This window comes from Ursus maritimus, unplaced genomic scaffold (genome assembly GCF_017311325.1).
Source record: "Ursus maritimus isolate PB19 unplaced genomic scaffold, ASM1731132v1 scaffold_20, whole genome shotgun sequence".
NCBI lineage: Eukaryota > Metazoa > Chordata > Mammalia > Carnivora > Ursidae > Ursus > Ursus maritimus.
The window spans coordinates 33,256,653-33,277,740 of NW_024424453.1; the positions used below are offsets into that span (position 1 = coordinate 33,256,653).

Below are 21,088 nucleotides of genomic sequence, written 5' to 3' on the forward strand. Positions count from 1 at the left end.
GGCAAAAAAATGTCAAAATAAGGGTTCTCTAGAACCCTCTGCCTCACCACACCCCTCCATCTCCTGTACCCATCATCCCGTCCCATTTTAAGATTCCCACATCAACCACCACACCAACAGTAGTTCTCCTAAGTGTGGTCGGAATCTCCTGGATGCTTATTTAAGATGCCGTTCCTTTACCTCACCCCCGATATCAAATCAGGAATTTGTCTTTGAATGAGGACATTCAGGTTTTGAGAACCTCTCAAAAAACCCCTTTGGGGTTCGTGCTCCACTCTGCCCCTCAGAGGAGCAAGAGCTGTTCAGACACAGATGTGCACTTGCTCGTGGGGTTGATTGGCAGCCAAGCTGTCTTTCTCGGGGGCATATTTCTTCTTCCTAACATACCTTTCATTGGTGAAACCTCTCCACAAATGAAAGGGAGGGAATGTGGGGGGATGCTTGACCTCGCTGGGATACCTGTCCTGTGAAAAAATCCCAGAGCTATGCTTTCTTGTCACTTCTTCCTCCCTCCTTCTTCATAAACCCACAGAGTCGAAAAGCATCACTAGGATGCAATAGGAACTGTCAGGGTCACCTCAGCAGGTGCTCTGCTGGAGAGGGGTCAGGCTGCTCTCAACTCTGGCACTCCCATAAAAATTTTTTGATACTATTCTATTACACTTATTAAAGCTGAGAAGAACCACAATTCAAATAAAGTCCACAGATAAATTAAATCATCTTTCTCAAATACCAGAAGGATAGATAGATAGATAGATAGATAGATAGATAGATAGATACCGAATAGATATCCTTGGGTCTAAAATAAATAGTCGAGGTGATCTCTAAGGCTTTTCCAGCTCTCAAACTTGACGGTCTACAAGTCCCATAATATAATATAAATACGGGATTGTAGTAGTTAAAAGTGAACAAATGCATTCTAAGAATGTGTAAACAATAATAGAGATAAGTCTTCTTATAGAAATAAGGAGTTTAACGCAACTTTAATTAACTTGTATTTTTTCATTACTGGTCAGTCAGTGCCATGTCAAAAACATGTCATTATTCATGTTAACATATAACAGGAAAAACACAGTTATGCATTTGCGGAATGTGTTCAGTGACAAGATATACTAATTACTTATTAAAGATGCAAAAACAATAATGGAAGGTCTCTGCTATCATTGAAAGTTATAAACCACGACCAAGCACATGGTGTAAATAATAGGTACAGTTGAAGTTTGAAGAAAGGAATAAGCCCAGAAGGTTCTGTTGGTAGGGAAGGAGGTGGGCTTGAATCTAGGGACTTGAGGGAATGCAGGATCCATGGAGGCAGAGCAGAAGGAACAGGGCTTATGAGGTGGGCACAGTGTAGAAGGCCTCACTATCGAGATGTACTTTCTGTGCACATGAAATATATCGTCCTGGCTAAAGGGAGATATTTGCTTCTGGAAGCAGCAGAAATTCGGATTGGAAAATAGAGCTTGCTTTGAATGATGGAAACCTTTTAATTCAAGGATCAAGTATTTGGGGTTGCATTTCTTGACCAGCATTTCTCAAAGCTTGTTTCAAGGACCACTAGTCATAGGAGGAGCTCATCATCAAGTTTCCGTAACAAAATGTAGTCCGCCTTGGAGATTCTCAGTACACATTAGCGTGCTAAATATCATCCAGTTTAACTCAGCATGTCCTGAACTTACATGGTTATAAAGCCCTTGTTTCAAGTTCTGTCACTGTCTTGAATACTTTAGGAAACTGCTGTGGGTGGTAGGGGTGTGAAATAGTTTGGAACAGGCCTGGGGACTCACTGACTGACTCATCTCTGCCCTTTGCCCTTCAGGTTCACATGCTCCTCCCAGCAATGGAATGTGGGTGCTCGCACTGTGGGAATAGGACAGAGTTGATTGTGAAGGTCCGTTTCAGGTTTGGTGAACGAGATCACAGTAGGATGGCACTGCTATAACAGACACCACAGACTGGACAGTTTATAAACCACAGAAATTTATTTCTCCCAGGTCTAGAGACTGGGAAGTTTAAGATGATGGTGCCAGTAGATGTGATATGGTGGCGGGTGAAGGTCCACTTCCTGGTTCATAGATAGCAACTTGTTGCTGTGTCCTCACGTGGTGGGAGTGTCTAGGGAACTCTCTGGGATCCCTTTTATAAGGACACTAATCCCATTCGTGAAGGCTCCACTCTTATGACCTAAGCACCTCCTCAAAGCCCCACTTCCTAGTACCATGGCATTAAGCATTAGAATTACAAAATATAATTTGGAGGGGGACACAAACATTCAGACTTTAGCACAAGGTCCAGTGGAAAAAACTAGTCCGTTGTTGAAGCAGCTATAATGAAGCTTGGGATGGAGTCAGGCTTACAGATAGAATTGGTGTCATCCATATGGAAGAGTTACTTGCTTGGATGAGTTCTCTAAGGAAGAAAGGGTTGGGAGGAAATACTGAAAATCCAGGGAGATGATTATGAATCTTTAATTCAGAACTGGTTGTTTTATGTAACCTCAAGTCATAAAAGCATTCCCAGCACACTTGATACCATATAGTCGGCTTACTGTGTTTTCTTGCAGCTCGGATATAAACTCCTTGGGGGCAGAGTTTATTCATCACATATCCCAAACTCCAACAACAGTGCCTGGCATCCAGCAGGTATATGTTGAGTTGAATTGAATGTTGAATGCTGCACTTGTTAGTTCATTCTTTTAGTCACCAGACACTCCCTACTCCCAGTGTGACAGAAGCTGGGGACTTTGCTCCCTGTCCCCAGCAGGCTCCAGGTTGAGTGTCCAGAGACAGGTGTGTGAAGAGAACCCCACCGCACAACGAACGCCATGTGGGCTCCACAGCAGGGCCTGTGGTGAGCTCCGTCGGGCATGATCAGGGAACCAGATCTCAGAACAGGAGCTGAGTCCCGCCACTGCTGTGTCTGGGAGCAAGGCAGGTCGGGACAGAAATTCCAGGCAGGGAGAAGAGCCCATGCAGGACTGCCCACGCCCGCAGTGGCCGTGACAAAGGGGGGAGCAGCAAATGAGGCTGGAAGCGCGGGCAAGAAATGACACAAACCCAGAAGCTTAAATGTAACATTGAACAACAAGAAAAAAACTTGATATATTAGACTGCATGAAAAGAATTCTCTATAGCAAAAACTGTCAGGATCAAAGTTGCAACAAAAAGTACAAACAGAAAAAATGTCAGCAATACAGATCACAAAGGGCTAATACCCCTACTCTGTAAAGAACCCTTAAAATCAGTTAAGAAAAAGGCCAACAACCCTATATTCTTTGCAAAAAAATTGAACATAGTGCATGATAACAGAATTCAGAAGACTAAAAACAAAGTGAAAAGATGTTCAGCCTCATTTGTCAAAGATTCGGACCTGTTCCAAGTACAGGGAATACAGTTATGAACAAAAAGTCTGAATCCCTGCCTTCGTGAAGCCAGAATCTAGAAGATAGAAAGAAGATAGAAAAGAAACAAAAAGCAAATAGATAAAACATTTAGGTGTCAGGCAGTGGTGAGTGTTTTGGAAACAGTAAGGCAGAGAAGGGGAGAGAACGTGGGCCCGGAGTGTGGGCAGGGTGGCTCTTTTAAATAAAGTCCTCATTGAAGCCCTCAGTGACTTGATGGAAATATGATTGGAGGTGGGGAGCAAGCTTTCCAAACATCCGGAAAAGGGATGATCCCAGTAAGAGGGGCTATGGAGGCAGAGGCCTTGAGGTGAGAGCATTCCATGTATCAGTGGAAGAATTAGTAGGCCAGTGTGGCTGCCGTGGCTGCAGGACAGGGAGGGGTGGGCGAGGGCTAGGAGCCAGCGTGAACAATGAGCTGGAGTTACCAGGAGGCCAGACACACGGGCTGGCTTTGTTCTCGCTGAGATGAGAGGTCTTTTCCTGAGTCTGGGCAGATGAGTTGAGGATAGGGCATGGGGGCCAGAGCAGTGGCCAGACCATTCAGGAAGCTCTTGCAACAATTCAGCACAGTGTGTGGTGATGGTTTGACGGGTGGTAGTTGGGGTGGAGTGATACGAAATGTTTACATGCTGGATATTCAGCTATAGTCTAGATATGCAGATTGGTTGTGGGGTAGGAGGAAAGAAAGAGGGAAGTCAGTATGACTGCGAGATTTGGGGCTGGAAAGGGGATACTGCTATTTACTGAGGTGGGGGCGACTGAGGAGGAGAGGCTCGAGAGGGAAGGGCAGGGATTTTGTTTAGACAAGTTAAGTTATGCCTAGTTGAATTCCACGAGTAAGGTTTGGGTGGGAGGTCCAGACTGGAGGTGTAATGAGTTTGGAATCCATAAGCACAAAGGTGGTCTTTCGAGTCTGGAGACTGAAGTCATCTAAGAAGTGACTGTGGATGGAGAAGATGGAGCTCTGGCCCTGCAACATTCAGGTGTCAAGGAGGACATGTGGGAGAGCAAGCAAGGAGGTTAGAACACAGCCAGGCAGGAGAACACCGTGATATTCTAGAAGTTGAGTAAATGAGGTATTTCAAGGAAACGCCACTTTTCATGCATCAGATCCAAATGTTTGTACCCAAGCCTGCAAAGTCACATCACATATGGGTCATGATGGATTGGTGAGGATATAGGGGAAACTGATACCTGTCATATTGTTGGGGGGTCCACACCTAGGGAGGGCCATATTGCAGTAAATGTCAGATTTACAAGTTATGTACACTTTGAACCAACAGTTCCATTCTTTCAGCGTTTACAGATATGATCACATACTTGGGGAAGGACAAAATGTACAGAATTTTCTTTGCAATACTGAGAACAAGCTAAATGTTACACCCTAAATATTCAATAGGAAGGCCTTCGTTAAATACATTCTGATAGATCCACATAATAGAACACTCTGCTACCATAAAAAAGAATAAAATATAAACCTGTATATATACATTTACCTGTACCCACACATGCTGTGTATTACGCGTACAAAAAGAAGGTCTTATATATACATACAGGTTAAATAAATATTTCATATATATATATGTATATATATATAAAATATATTGTTTTCAAAGTCAAACAGTGTGTGCTATTTGCTAATATTTGTTTTAAAAGGTGGGGTAGGAGAATAGGGCCCTGTGTGCTTGTGAGGGCGTGAGTCTGTCTGGGAGAATACGTAAGGGGGAGTAACAGCGGTTGCCTGATGGGAAGGGAGCAAGAGGACTGGGGGATGGGGAAAGGAAAGCTAACTCTCTGTATACCAGTTTATACTTTTTAAATTGCTGGGTCAAGGCACAATAATGTCTGATCAAAAATTCATACGAGAAGAGGTACAAAAAGCAAGGGAGGCACAGACAGGGTAAGGTGACAAGGCCGGTGTGTCGCGGTGATCGTGCCGAACTGTGGTAGAGAGCAAGGATCCGATTTAAGAGTGGCGATCCAAACAAAGGTGTCCTAGATTTAAAAAACTAATGTTTGAGTATAATTGGGGTGAAGAAGGCCCTTTTACGGCTCAGCAAAATGAAATGGGGAGGGTCCTGCTACCCACATCATCGCTCCTGGGACCCCACCCCATGTGCATCCCGTGGCTGCGTGTTGTGGATGGTGGCCTGGCACTTGGATTCCACAAAGGCCTGGAAGTTACACAACTTCCTCTCACCTAGATTTACCCAGATGGAGCAGGCTGGCGGAGGAAGGAAAACCTCCCTCGTGCGATTCATTCACAAAGTGTACCGCTGTGGATGTGGCATTCCGGGGATCTTGTCATCCATCTGGGTTTCAGGCATATATTTAAGAGACCTGGTTTGTCTATCCCACCTCATGTGGAACGGGATTTAACAGCTCAGAAATCCATCTTAAAATAATTTGGCTTTTGTTAATGCCAAGATTGGAAAAAAGGCCAAGAAAAAGAGACTACCAACTGGAACTGTATGAAAAATAATTAGGCATTTCCATGTCTCCGTGGGGGTTATGGTGTAAATGCCCACGTGTCAGCAGCACACACAAACTTCAGACCCCTGGACTTTAGGGGCAGAACGTACAGTTTACAAAGACTGTATATTTTAACGGGTGCTGTGTGTAAATTAGTTGGAAAAATAATCAGATAACCTCTTTTGTTTTCAAGATACTTTGATGTGCCACAAAACAACATGCAGACCGTACTTATTAAGGTACTTTTAATACTGTTGATAAATCATCCTCTTGAATGAGGTCCCAAATAGATCTGTGTTATATGGAACTCCATCTTCCGGGAAATATCTCGTTACACCTAATTTGGGATATTTGAAATAAAATATAAATATATATTTCTTTTGTCACCGTTTGAAAGATTTTGCCCTTTGCTTGTGGTTTCTATTTTCAACACATAAAAAAAAATACTTTCGCACTGAATGTGTTTGTGATAAAAGAGCTTTTTAGGGCAGCAAAGTAAATTTTCAGTTGAAGAACTAATCTTTTAGTATATAAGTTTAAGATCAATATGTCTCTCTTTTGAATATTTTTTAAAATTATATTTGTTTCTAAAAATATTTAGCCTTGCACTACATGGTGTATTTTAGATTCATATCTTTTAGATTGGTAGAGAAAATCCCAACCAGAATGTTTGAAAGGTCATCTGCTTTATGTTTGGCAAGAAGAAATGGCATTCGTTTCAGTCAAAGAGGAAATGATGCCTTGTTTCTGAGTCTCCCTTCCCTTCCAAGCAAAAGCCTCTTTTTTATATCTTAGTTATTTATTGTATGTATCATGTATTTTTAAATTTTTATTTTATTTTTATGGCTGTTTGGTTTTCATCTAAGTTTATCTGTGATGGAAAGCAGGAACCTTAATAGAAGCTCCATTACATCCCGTTCTTTACAGTTATAGTCACATGCTTAGTTAATTTAATTATATCATCCTGCCTGGAAAATTTACACTCAGTTATTAATTTTTACAAAACATGATACTTAATCTGCCAGCTTTATATTTTAGTTTTGGACAAGCTTTAAGCCCCTATTTAAAATATATAGGTTATAAAGTATTTTGAAATAATAATTGGAAAATTATGTGAAACCAGTACCTACCAGTATAAAAAAGCTTAGCTGTTTAGATTTTCAAGAGATGACATGGAAAGAAACAACTTTTCAAAATGTAGTTCTTAACGTAAAAAAACAAATCATATACTTTTGAGTGGCCAGACCAATTTTTAAAATTTAGTATTATAGCTCTAAATGGAAAGATTAAATGATTTATGCAGTCCCCACCATGGACGCATGGCCCTGTTCTTTGTTCACATGGCCTATGACTTCCATTTCCTTAGACCAGAACGGAACTAAATTCTCATAGAAACCACGTGACTATGGGTTTTCCATTTGTCTTTTCTTTGCTGCTAGATCACCAGCTATTCATTTCCTTAATTCTCAAGTTCATTATCACCAAGGAATTCGAGCAGATTTTCTTCTTGGTTAACATTCCTGAAGAAAAATAATTTACATCTTTTCCCTGGAAACAGAAACTTGGGGTCATGGAGTCAGAGGAACCTAACCGTAGGTTCTTTGGCACAGAGAAGAAGCCAGGGCTCAAAGACAGTCCTTTTAGCCAAAGAGCGGTCACAGCGGGCCCAGCCAGGTCTGCGCATGAGACATGACCATTCGCTGCTTTCTGGCTCATTTCCCCCAGGCTTTGGTCCATGTTCCCATGCACTTCATTGGATTTGCATAATATATGTTCACAGCCTTCAAACTTTAATGCCTTTATACACACCATGTATTTTGACTGTTAAATAATATAGCCCATTGCAATTGTATAGCGTGTCACCCTTTTCAAAGGACAGTTCACCTAGTTAGTATTGGTTTTCAAGTGAAGTTTCCTAAAACTTACAAAGATTTCCATTTCTTTGGCCAGAATTAACGGTTACCTCTTGTCTTAACTTGGGTGGCAATGTCCTGGTAGAATCAAGGAATCCTGTTTCCTTCCCCTCCCTTCACAGTTGCCCCCAAATGTTATAAATGTTAGCCAGGCTGTGCTTTCTTTGAGGCTCTTATAATGCCATTTAGTGTAAATCAGACAAGGAAATGGGACGTTGCTTATAGAAAAAATACAAGCTACTGTGAACAGCTACACATGGGTCTAAAGTACACAGATTTATGAATAAAATGTGTTGGTACAGCATTGGGAAGGTACTGGAAACTTACCGGGAAATACAGCTTGTTCCTGAAAGAAAAAAACAATCCCACTTCTTTTTCCCTCGTTATGATTGGCCTGGCTTCTATTTTCGCACCCGAAGATTGTTTTCACAGTGGGAGTTCTTGTCACTAAGCAGCGGGCAGCGGTGCATGCAAAAGCATGTGACCCTCACTTCTCTCCAGCGCCTGTCTGGGAGTGCTCTGGAAGTCCACCCGCGATGCTCAGGCCCCAGAAGCTAAGAGCCATGTTTTGTAAGAACATTAGAACTCTTTTGTCTTAAATCTGCAATTTCGGAACCTCTAAATAATGATTTTACAGATGGTCACAAAAGAAATTTTCTCAGGATCAACAAAATTCTAATTATTTTCAGAAGCATATAGGTTTGTCTTTTTTTTTTTTTAACCTATAATTCATCAATGAGAAGTACTTGTGTTTTAGAGCTAAAAAGCCCCCCCCTTTCAGCCCCCAATTGCCCCAGGTGAGTAAAGAATTTGCGCAGAAAGCCGTCTTGGTGTACATCTTCCCATGCAGCTGGCAGGGCTTGGGGGGAGGGGGCAGCCCTCCGTGGTGTCCACTGACCGGACCACAGCCTCAGTGTTCTGTTCTTTTTACTTTCTCAGGAGAAGCTGGTTTGGGTGGTTCTGCATCTTCTTAGCCTTTTAAGAATCCTGAAGGCTTCACTTGAGCCAAAAGCCCGCTGCGAGGGCTGCTTCTGAACACTGCCCGTATGTGAATGAACAGTCCCCTCCCCAGAGCGGAGGGGCTCTCACTCTAACACACCGGTAAATAGGCAGATAAAGACACTAATTGCTGAAGGAGGAACGTGCAAATATATCGGGTATTTACTTTGTGTAATCGCATGTCAGTTTGGTTAACAGTGAGGTAGAGCTAACCTGCGTAGGCTAACGCCAAGAACAGCTACCAGCAGTGGCCACGTCCTGTTTCTAAACGAAGGATTAGGAGGCACAGGTGTCCTGAGGCCCGGCCTGCGCTTGCCGGCTGCTTGCGGGCCCTGCTTCCCCGGCTCTGTCCGCTACAGGCCTGCCGGGGAGAGGAGTTAAGCCGAGAGCCTCTCTTGATTCAGAGTCCGGGGTTCTTATTGCTTCATTTAGACACTAACACTAGCAGAGATCAAGGGCAGGAAATGATCAAGGGCTCCCTGTCCACCTTGTTATGTATCTTTCCTATAGAATTGCTTTGAACTTTACAGTAGGTTCAAGGGTCATCAATGCTTAGGTCCGTTGGACGTATTTGTTATCTGCTCATTTTCTATCCAGTCACTTAAGTGAAAACACAGAATGGACTTATTCAGGTTTTCAGAAATCTAAATTTGTCTGATTTTTTATTTTCCATTCCTTTGTAAGATAAAACAATCCAGTCTTAAATTATTAGTTGTAATTTATTCTGTAAAAGTTTACATTGTAAAATATAGGCCTTCTGCGCCTCCTAGATCTCCCATGCGTAGTGTCTGTTTCCTAGTACGGAAATCCTACTGCGGTGGTGTTCCTACAGAGTTTATTTTGGCAGTGATTTAAAAAGCAGCAGTTGTTATGTATTCTTACATCATTTTAATGCTATTGCCCTCTTTGCTATACTGATGTCTCTAAACTCCACCATTGTATTCCAGAACAAAACTGTAAATATTTCTTTACGAAAGAGTTGCCAGTGAGTTGATAATATAAGCACTAGTTCCCTTACCCTTACCTCAGTTTGTTCCCCATACTTGTAGAAATCTAGCTTTTTTGTTTACAGAATGGTCAGTAATGGGTTTAAGTAATGGGCTTACAGATTGAAGCAGTGGGTTTTAATAGAGCTCCATGCTGCACGTCGAATGACCTACACATGGTGGGTAATCAATAAATGTTACTCCCTGACTGGTTGCCCACCCAGGGCTCTTCCCAGTGCTCCCCCCCCCATAAATTCTAATTAAAGAAAAGGAGTTTTGAAACAAAAACAACTTGGCTTCCTTGTGGGGGTTGGGCGGGGGTGAGGGAAGTGCTAACCTAATCTGAAAAGTTTTGCTTATTGGATTTTCACCAGCTACTTTAAATCTCACTCTGCTCTTTAGACAGAATGGTATAATTTACGGACGGAAAAGAGGTAGTGCTTTCACATTTCTTAGTAAGTTAAAGATGCTTTCACTGGGCTAATATGTTTCTTTGCTGAAAATAATTAGGAAAATAGGGAGAAATTTACTTAACATCTAACCCAGACAGGTTCTTTATACTCAATGTTGATGTAAAGAACCAAAAAAGACCTCCCGTGACATGTTAGAGTAGATTTCCTGATAATTTAATATCAAGGGGATAATGTAATTTGCATCTAATATAATTAGATTTCCCTGTTATGTATGGGCTGACCCAGTTCAAATGCATAATCTCATTTGCTGTCCCTCCGTATTCTCTTAGAACTGGGTCAGTGCCTGAGCATTGGCCCTTACACTGCCCTACCTCACGGCATAATTATTGGATACGCATAACCATCGCATGAGCTCCTATTAAGGGTAGAGAGGCTCTTGTTTAGAAATATGGCATGGCAGTTGGAAAACCGTGGGACATTGGGCTCAGACAAACCAGTATTCAAATCCTTCTTTCCCATTTCCTTGGGAAAGTGCTGTAGTCTCTTTCCAAGTTTCCTGTATAATATATGTAAAGCACCTGGCCAGTTGCCTTTTGCTTCCCTCAGTTGTGCACCCTTAGTCCTTGCTCTGGGCTTTGCACATCACAGGGGAGCAGTGAAAGGTACAGTCCTGTTATATGGGCCAAGGTCAGACTCCTTTGAGTTCCTTAAATAAAATCAATATGTGCTTTGAATCAGTGGATTAGCAGGTGTTTGCAAAGTTCCGTCTATATTAATACAAAAAACTGGTTAAAGAAACCATTGTGTTACACAGCACATAATGAAGTATATAACAGTGGGACTGATAGTCTTGGTTGTTTTTTGAAGTTTTGGGTTTTATGTATATTTTTTCCTTTTTGTCAGATTTTATATTTTTAATATAATTTTTCCAGTTTTCCACTTCTGACCTTTGTTGCATTTTTAAAGGAATTTCACTAATGATACATTTTGTACTTCCCTATGGACTTTTATTGGACTACTGATATTTCAAGAGGGGAGACAGAAGAGGGAGTTGTGTCGTCTCACTTTTTAATGAACACGTAAAATATGAGCTTTGTAGACTCAGCCACGTATCCAGCTACCCTTATTTCTTTAAATGTTTCCCTGTTTCTTCTTTATCGGTATCATTTTTTATCATTTTAACTGTGTTTCTTCTTCCTTGAATCCTCAGTCCTTCCCAGGGCAGCCTATTTTACTGCCTCTGGCCCTGGGTTCGTCTTTCCTGCAGAAAGCTGCTTACAATGTAGGGTAGATGTTCGTCTAAGCTCAGCACTCGCTCAGAGACCACGCAGTTGTTTACCTTCTTGTTTACAGAGAACTTCTCCCCCAGCACTTCTCTTGTGTCTCTTCTCTCTCCTGAATTCCAGTCATGAACTCCATCTGCCACCCCTCAGTGATGCTTTTAAGGCTAGAGTGCCCCCTGATGAACGGAATAGAAGCATTATGAGTCTTCATGACCTATCCTGAAATCCAGATCTTGCCAAAGTCTGGTATTAAGTCTTTACAGAAAAGCCAGCACATCAAGGTCTCAGCACTCAGGTTTCACCTAGCCACGTTCTATGAAGGGGGTCTGGGTCATCACAGCACGCTCCAAGAGGTCTCCCAGATGTGGCCGAGGAAAAAGTGTGTGTGTGTGTGTGTGTGTGTGAGCGCACACACACGCATGTGCATTGCATACAGTTAAATGCTCTCGCAAGAAACCTGGGTTTTAGAACAAGAGTGCTACCTACTCATGGTTATTTTGGTTTTAGGGTGTTTCTTTGTCTGTTTCTTAGTTCTGCAGTATGCTGAGCCAAGCACGTTCAGTAGAGTCAGAACTAGGCCTGGATGCAGCCCGCTGTCTGAGTCAGGTGGCCAGCACTGCGGTGGAGGGGGCTTAGCTAACCAGGTTGGGCTGCTCTTGAGTACCATCACTGGCAGAAGAGAAGTTGGAGAAAAGGGGAGTGGTTAGTGTGGTAGTTTTCTAAATGATGTAATGAATTTTACTGTTCTTTCTTGAAACCAGTGATGTTGTTAAGCCTTTAGTAAGAAATTAGAACCATCGTTCCTATTCAGTGAGGGGGAAAAAAAGAAGAAAAAAGACTAAATTGGCAGCTTTTACTGTATTTATCATATGTGTCAGCTTTTGCTTACTGTTTAAAGACACTAAGAAATAAAGTTGCTGTCAATCACAGTATAAAGAGTTACTTTGAAATGGTGTTGCATAGAAAGGGAGTAGGGAATTGGAATGCCCAACTGAACAGTCAGTGTGCACAGAGGAACCCAGGAAATGTAAAGATTACGACTGCTCCACATTATTTGTAACAGCAGATGCTTTTGAAACAACCCAGGTCCATCAGCAGGGGACTGGTTAAATAAATGCTGGTTCATCCACTCAAGGAGTCCATGTAGCTGTTAAAAAAGAAAAAAAAGAAGAGTGAGGATGAGCTCTCCATGCCGACATGGAGTGATCTCTGTCCTCTATGTACCAAGGTACAGAACGGCTTACTTCTGAACAGTGTACAGAAGACAAAACCCAAGTACAGAAATTTCATGTGCAAGAAAGGGAGGGTCATGGATATATGTACACAGTTGCTTATATTTTTTTTTAAAGAATTTGTTTATTTGTCAGAGAGAGAGAGAGCACAAGCAGGGGAAGTGACAGGCAGAGGGAGAAGCAGGCTCCCCGCTGAGTAGGGAGCCTGATGTGGGACTTGATCCCAGGACCCCGGGATCATGACCTGAGCCGAAGGGAGATGCTTAACCGACTGAGCCACCACGCGTTCCCCACCATTGCTTATATTTTCGAGGAGAAACAGTACAGGAGAAAGTAAATTAAAAACTACAAAAACTGTGTAGGGGGAGGGAGGGATCAGGGTGCGAGTCACCAGGAGGAAGCAGGACTTAACCTGAGCACACATTGGTATGAGGTTTGGCTTTGGAATCATGTAAAGCTTTGACATAATCATAAAACAGATTACATCCAAAAAAAAAAAAAAACCCACAGCCCTACCATACACACAGAGAGAATGAAAACAAAACAAAAGCTAAATGAACCTAATTGGACTTCGTTAGTGACATAGCGATGTAGAGAAAAAAATTATTCTGACTGATCTTGACAATATTCTTACTGTACATTCTTAATAAGATGTTCTCTAAGGGCCCCCCCCCCAAACGCAGATTTTAAGTCGGATTCAGCAGTCTTACTATTAATAGTTAGGTTGATGTGGTTAGGAAGTAAGATTTTCCACCTAAGAGATACAAAATAAACATTAAATTTAAAAACTGTGCAAAAATCTCATACACTTACATTTGAATTAGGAGTATTAGCAGGGCACCTGGGTGCTGCTGCGGGTTGAGCAGCAGACTCTTGGTTTCAGCTCAGGTGATCTCAGTGTCCTGGGATCCAGCCCTGGGTTGGGCTTCATGCTCAGCACCGAATCTGCTTAAAGGATTCTCTCTCCCTCCCTCTGTCCCTCCTCCCTGCACTCATGCTCACGCATGTGGCACTCTCCCTCTCTCTCACATAAATAAATAAATAAATAAATAAATAAATAAATATTAAAAAAAAAAAAAGCTGTATTAGCAAGATCTTATTCTTCCTTAAAAAAAAAAGTGCCTGATATCTGTCCAATGAAAAGGCCTAAAAAACAATGACAACTCAGCAAAAATGGGCATCTCTAACACCCAGGTTGTGGTCTTTAAATATCATTCCCCACTAAAAAAATCCAGAGGTCCTTGGAGAAATGTGTGGCTCCAGGCCCAGGGAAAATGTCCTTGGTAAGTCTAGAACATCTTGTGCCAGGAGGCCGATTAGTCATTTCAAAAGGACATAGGAACCAGTCCGAAGGGTTCCCATTGGCCAGAGGTGGGATCACTGACTGCAGTTCAATATATAAAATTCCACGAGTTGTCATGGTATTAAAAGAGCCGAAGAACCATCATACTACTCCTGCATTATTGCATTGTTGTTGCAGAGGGAGCTTCTTTAAGACTATTTTGAATGGCAGTCGAGAATATTCATTTGATTGTGTAAACTATGTTAAAGAGTCATAATGGAAACGCAGAGTTAGAGCTCAGGGGCTTTGCCCCCATCTGCTCTCCTTCACCATAGGCTTGGCATCTGTGACAGGAAGTATGTTCCTTTGCCCTCATTTCATCTGCAGTTGCCAGCACGGTGTCAGCAGAGCTGAAATCTGCCTTCTGAGGTTCCAGAGACCTGGGTTCTAGTCGCAGGTCTTCCTCTTGCTCCCTCCACAGCCGTCCGTCTCTCACGCTTGCCGAGCCTCAGATTCCTCATCTCTAAACTAAGAATGAGAATGGTTGTATGTGCCCTGGTCACCCTTCAAGGCCATGAGCAGTGATTGCTGCCCTCTCAGATGCCTTCCGCCTTGCTGAGACCAGGAGTTGTCGGTGTTTCCCCTCAATTATTACATTCTTCCAGAGGACATTTATGAAATTCCACTGGAGACTGGAATTCTTTGCGCTATACGTAGAAAAGTAAGTGTCGCCAGTTCATTAGCACAGGTTGGACGTGGAAGTAAAATGCTCTGTTTCTTTCAGCCATGGAATTCCACGAGCACTTACACAGCATCGGCACCAAGGAGGGCTTGAAGGAACGAAAACTACAAAAGGCAGTGGAGAGCTTTACCTGGAATATCACCATCCTAAAGGTACGTGGCCAAGCTGTTTCTGATGCCGGAGACGCTGCAGTCTTTCTCAGCGCGTTTCCTCCTCTTCGTGGAACAGGTCTTGCCTTGTGCGTGTTCTCAGCCACTGAGGCGATAGCACGGCCACGGCGATCCAAAGGGACCTTGGCCCTCAGGAGAGCCCGCGGCACCGTCGCTGGGCAGTGCGGCTTGGACAGAGCATCGGTCCCATGGTTGGCACGTTGTGGATTCTGATAGGAAGGGAGGGGACCCTGGCTTCTATCCTTGAAGCACCGTCAAGTTCATAAATGCCCGTTGCTGTCTGTGAGATAGACAGTGCGGTTCTAGAGGAATGATTGGGAATTTAGATTCTAATTACTCAGATGTCATTTAACACTTTCAAGTATAATCGTAGCCTTAATATTAATATGATCCCAGGACAAAAATAGGAAAGTCTTGTGTGGGGCATAATTAAAACAAATATGTAAAGGAATTGCCATTTGAAAGAAATTTTCCTTCAAGGGAGAAGCCATCTGTTTGTCTTCCTTCCTCCCTCCCTTCCTCTCTTCCTTCCTTTCTTCCTCAGCATGACCATTTTTTAAATGTTTATTATTTTTTATTATAAAAGTAATGCCTTATTGTTGAAACTGTCAAAATAGAAATAAGATGAACATGGTCCCACTGTTCAGAGGCAATTACCATCGGCCTTTTGCTATACATTCTCCCTGTCTTTATGCTGTGTATCATGTGACATGATTTTTTTAAAATAATGCTATGTATGTACCTTGAAACCTTTAAGTTTTGTCTCAGTGGTCTTTACTTTTCTTCTTCTCCATGTTTGAGAACTTGAATAATCATAACACAGAAACATTATTTCACTCCGGATCTTGGACAGCTAAATCTAAAATTACTCTCTGGTATTCACCCTGCAAACTTTCTGCTCCCTTGAAGTCAAAACTGTAAAGACGTTATCACAGCTGCCTCTTTTAATTTCCTTGTTCCTCCTCAAGTTAAAAGATCCATCCCTGCAGCAGACAAGGGTTTTTTGATTTGATTTAATAAAAGTCACCCTTCCAAAGCTAGCCAACTTGCATTTTCTCATGTTAAACCTCTACTCATTTTTATAATTAAAATCATTTTCTTGACTTCCTGAAACACTTCCCTTCCTTCACATGTACTTTCTTTTGTAATCTTTCAATCTTCTGCTTAGAAGTTAACTTTGATAGGTTGCAATTCAGTAAACAGCAGACAGAAGAATTTACAAGGAAAGGAATTTGGCTCTATAACTTGCTGACTCACTCCCCCCCCAGAGGTGGGGTATACAACAAATCTCCCGCAAATCTCAGGGGAAAAGTAGCGCAGTGGTTTAAGCCCTGTGTGAACAAATGCTCATTTTGCTTTTATTTTATTATAGGTAAAACCAGACTTACCAGACTTACAAACCAAACTTTCACCTGTCAGCTATCCTTGTTACTCGTTTGTGGTCTAGGAACCGGAAGCCTGGGCATCACCTGGGAGCTTGTTCAAAGTGCAGACTCCCAAGCCCCACCCCAGAGCTACTGAATCAGAATCTGCATTTTTACAAGATCCCAGGGGATTCTCGTGCCCATTCAAGTCTGAGACGCACTTGGCTAAGAGCCACTGAAAATGGGAGCCTGGCGCACACATTAATGAAAAACAGCTGACATAAAGTAATATACCAGATTTTAGAAATAAGTAAGTGAACCAAATAGCTACCCTGAGAAAACCTATTTTCTTTTGAATTATGTCCAGGAGAGAGAATTAACACCTCAGACTCACGCTCATGTGAAAACTAATGTAAGGACAGGGTAATGGATCTTTTTAGAGTTTGCAGCATATTTGCTCTAGGTGGTCTTTGAGTATGGTAGAAGCCGAGCATGGAATGGGAAAGAGCCAAACACATCTGTGTGTCACTTCCGTGTAATGGAGGGGCTTTTTCCACTCCTGGGTGTTTCACAAGTTTTAACTTCGTTTGGGAGAATCCGTGACCCATTGGACGTGAATTTGGGTCTGAGTTGAGCTACCAGCCTTTTCCTGGCAGGAGGGAATCAGGTCCTCTGGATTCCTCTGACCACTTGTTCTTTGTGGTGAGCTTGGAGAGGTGGCAGCCCCCCAGGGCTGCGGGGGGTGGGCAATAGGCGGCCGTGCCCTCGTGGCGGACACAGAGGCCGGGGAAGGTTTCGGATGACACTGGGTACGGAGAAAAAAGAAGGAGGACACGGGAGCACATGTCCAGGGAGCCCTGGAACTGTGAGGCCAGACAGGAATTTCCTGCGGTGCTTAGAAATGCAGTCTCCTGAGCCCCACCTCAGAATCTGGATCAGAATCTCTAGGGGTAGAACATAGGAATCTGCTTGTTTAACGAGTTCCTTGGGGGATTCTGAGGTGCCCTAAAAAATGGAGTACCTCTGCCCTAGAATGAAATCAAAAGTATCTTGCTCCACTCATTTGGACAATAAGGGAGGCAGGGTGACCAGTCATCCTGGGACGTAGGACTTCCCATGTGAAAATCAGGATAGTCCTGGGCAAACCAGCAGATGATCGGTCACCCGACGTGGAGGCCTCCTGCCATAAATTCCTCTCATCTAAGGACATGCCTCCCAGTTTCTACGAAGTTTTGCTTGCTTTGCTTTGTTTTGCAATTTTAAGAATTGCTTTACAAGACGGAAATGAACAAAGAAAAACGTCAGCCGTGATCACCACACCCAGAGTTATCTACTATTGACACGTTGGCATATTTACTTCCAGACATTTTCTATTTTGAATAAAAATCATTCGTTTTTGTAAATGCATCTTCATTATACGGAGCCTGTTTTAATGTAGAAAAGATATAAGTTTTGAAATGACTTCAAACCCTCCGAGAAATAACTATTATTAAATGTAGGTGACCTTATTTGAGGAACCAGTTTAGATGCATAGGGCTGGATGGATGGATGGAGATACATTTTATTGATTCTGAATCATACTTCTGCCCTCTATTTTTGACATCTAGGAATCGGCCTGTATCTCAGAGGCCTTGGCATCTGTGTACTGTATACTCGTTCGTTGGCAGGGATCTTCTTTCTTAATGGGACCCCCGACAAGCGCTAGTGTCTCAGATATTATGAAATAAGGTACGCTAGCAGACGGAATCCTACTAGAATTGCTCTTTTTAAGTTTTTTAAAAAGTACCAAGTGTTACTTAATTTAACAGAAGAAAAGTAAACCATAAAGAGGCGAAATAAATTTCTGGTTATAGGAAATAAACATCTCTCACAGTAAGGATTGTTCAGCCATTCATTTCGCTTCCCTCATTTAGCATAATGCTTCGGATAGTCACGCAGGTGGAGGGTGTTTCCGCAGTCCGTTCCTGGCTATTGATGATCAGCGTTCCGTGTGCTGGCTGCACGACCCTGTCCGCACACTCACGAGCTGATGGGCGTCTGGCGTGTTTCCAGTTTCTGGCTATTGTGAATAAAGCTACAGCGAGCATTCCCATGCAGGCGTTTGTGCGGACATGTGCTTATTTTCTTGGATGAATACCTATGAGTGCAGTTGCTGGGTCATATGGTTCAGGGTATATCCGACTTTATAAGAAATTGCCAAACGGCTTTCCAAACTGGCCGGTGTAGTGTCCCCCCAGCAGTGTTGGGAGCATTCTAAGTGTCCCACATCCATGCCAACATTTGCTGTTGTCGGTTTAGCCAGCCTAGGAAGCGTGTCAGAGGTGGCGCATCTTTTTGTTTGTTTGTTTTCAGCTTTTTAAAAGAATTATGATGGGCTTTCGTCTGGTTTTCTTCATATTTCTTCTGCTTAGGATTTGTTGAGATTCTTCTACATGTGGGTTTATAGTTGCCATCAAATTTGGAAATTTTTTGCCTGTTTTTCTTTAAATCTTTTTTTCTGTCTTACCGTTTCTCTCCGCCTTCTGTAACTGCATTTATACGTATATACTGCTTGGTATCTTCCCAGAAGTGACAGATCCGCTATTCATTTCTTTTTAGGTCTTTTTTTCTTTCTTCCTTTTGTAATAGTTTCTGTTAGTTCTGCATCTTCAAGCAATAGTGCTGTATCTTCCACAGCGTCCCCTCAGCCATCAATCCTGCCCAGCCTCCCGCTTCTCTCGCCTTTGTGCCACCATATCCTCCATCTTCTCGGACGTAGATATTCACAATGATTGTTTAAGATCCCCTCCCTGAACTCCAGACTCTGTTTCCTTGGCTCGGTGGGGCCGCTGGGCTCTGCTTGGGCTCTGCTTGGGCTCTGCCTTCCCGCACCGCAGCCTGGAACCCCTAGATAGGGGCCGGACCCCCGTTTGTGTCTCTTCCCTCAGGGCTCGCTGTGTCACATTGTCTGAACACCATTGTTTAATTTTCATGTCCAGCTTTCTCCTTGTGCATCAGCCCTGTTCCTCACTTGTCTCGTGTCACCTCTTTCATCCCACCCTCTGTCCTGTTGTCTCTTCTGCTCCATCAAAGAGAAGTGAAAGAGAAGGACAATCAGTTTGTGTCTTTCCAATTTGACTGGCTCTTAGAATTCTCAGGATTTTTATGAATTGCCACTGTGAATTCTGTGAGTTTTAGAAGTTGATTAATTGCGTCATACCCTTTTGTTTGTTTGCTGCTTGTGGTGTGTGTGTGTGTGTGTGTGTGTGTGTGTGTGTGTATCTGCCAATTTTACTTTTTGTTCATCAAGAATGTGGGAAGGAAATTCTGTTAATACATCTTTCCAGCCACCAGCTTAATCAAGATGTTCCTCTCCCTTTATTTTCCATTTGCTAAAATATTCACTGAACTGGTGATCATTTTCATTGTTTCTATTTATTACCATTCCCAAAATGGTAGAATCTCATGGTAGAAGAGCCCTGTTTTAGTGGGTCTCTTGGTGACAAGAAGCCGAACTCCTGAAGCCAGCTCACAGAGGAGAGGTGAGTGATGCTGGCTCACACAAGGGATCGTGAGAGGACAGGGAGCCCTGAGACCAGAAGCAGTGGTCCAGCCTCACAGGAGTGAAGGGCCGTCGGAAGCCCGGCAGCACCCGGGGCAGCTCTTCTCTGGGGGCCCGTGGTCATCTGCTCTGTCCTCCTCCCGCTGCCAGCAGCTCTTCTGCTCACTCGTGGTTTCTGCCACTCTGTGATTTGGTCTTGTCTTGCTTTGGGCCTGACTATACCTTATAGGTTTTTATTCCAAGTCCTCAATCTACTTGTATTTCCTAGTTCAAATTCCAAAGAAAGGAAATCTGATCGGCTCAGCCTATCCTTTCATATCACACCCAGACCAGCCAACCTTAAGTTATAAGCCTCCTCTTGTATTAAGTTCTCCTTGGATCAGGTTCTCTACCTGCTTCAGCCCACTGTGCTCAGAAAGGCACTGTCCCAAAGCACAAAATACGGCCGCCTTGACTGGCTATCTCAGGTTTTCTGTCCCGTGTAACACACCAGGCCAAAACTCGCAGCTTAAAACAACGCCATCTTATTTCGCATGACTCTGTGGACTCGCTGAGCTCAGCTGGGTGGTTTTTCTGCTCCCTCTGGTGTTGACTAGGACCACCTGTGAGGCCTGGTTCAGCAGGGAGATCAGCTGGGCCTGGAATATCCACGAAGGCTCCACTCACATGGCTGGCATCTCCCCAGGGATGGCCGGAATGGCTAGGTGTCTCTCTTCTCTCTCCCTCTCTCCACATGGTCTGTCATCATTCAGTAGTCCAGCCCCAGCTTCCTTATATGGCTGTGAGATTCCAAGAAAACAAAAGGGGAAGCTGCCAGGCTTCGTCCCACCACTTCCTCCATGTTTAATTGACCAAAGCAAATCAAGGCCAGCCCAGATTCAAGGAAGGGGGAAGTGGACTCCACCTCCTAGTTGATGGAGGGGCATGCCTGGACAGGGATGGAAGCAATGACAGGCAGCTGTCGTTTCAGATAGTGTCCTACAGTGGCAGAACCTGCGAATGACGCATTTTCCCTTAGAAGGGTGGAGGCTTGGCCACACAACACTGTGGGGTCCTCAAATCCACCTTCCTGCTGCTTCCACTAGATTGCCAGCCTCCTCCACCGTCATGCAATTTTAGTTATGTTCCACCAAACAATAGATAGAATTTTATCTCCCTGTAGCTTCACTTCTTCCCACTGGTTACAGTGATACACTCACTCAAAGCAGCACAGAATTATTCTAGTCCCTCTTCCTCAACATCCCTTTATACCTTTGAGAACTCTCATTAGCTGCTCTTAGACCTCCCC

General features: G+C 43.2%; 1 protein-coding gene across 8 annotated transcripts in view; it reads left to right on the forward strand.

Annotated features, from left to right (window-relative positions):
- Positions 1 to 21,088, forward strand: part of LOC103679529 (inactive phospholipase C-like protein 2) — a 71,975-nt gene that overhangs the window by 39,269 nt on the left and 11,618 nt on the right. For 5 of the 8 annotated variants that reach the window (XR_005836579.1, XR_005836580.1, XM_040636844.1 and 2 more), the window contains one exon: positions 14,768 to 14,877. Coding sequence is in view for 5 of the 8 variants with exons in the window: in XM_040636844.1 (XP_040492778.1) it covers positions 14,768 to 14,877 (110 nt within the window). In the remaining 3 variants the exon portion in view is untranslated. Of the gene's footprint in view, positions 1 to 14,767; positions 14,879 to 16,267; positions 16,553 to 21,088 lie in introns of those variants that run through there. The other 3 variants (XR_005836581.1, XM_040636845.1, XM_040636849.1) reach the window with 3 other exon arrangements.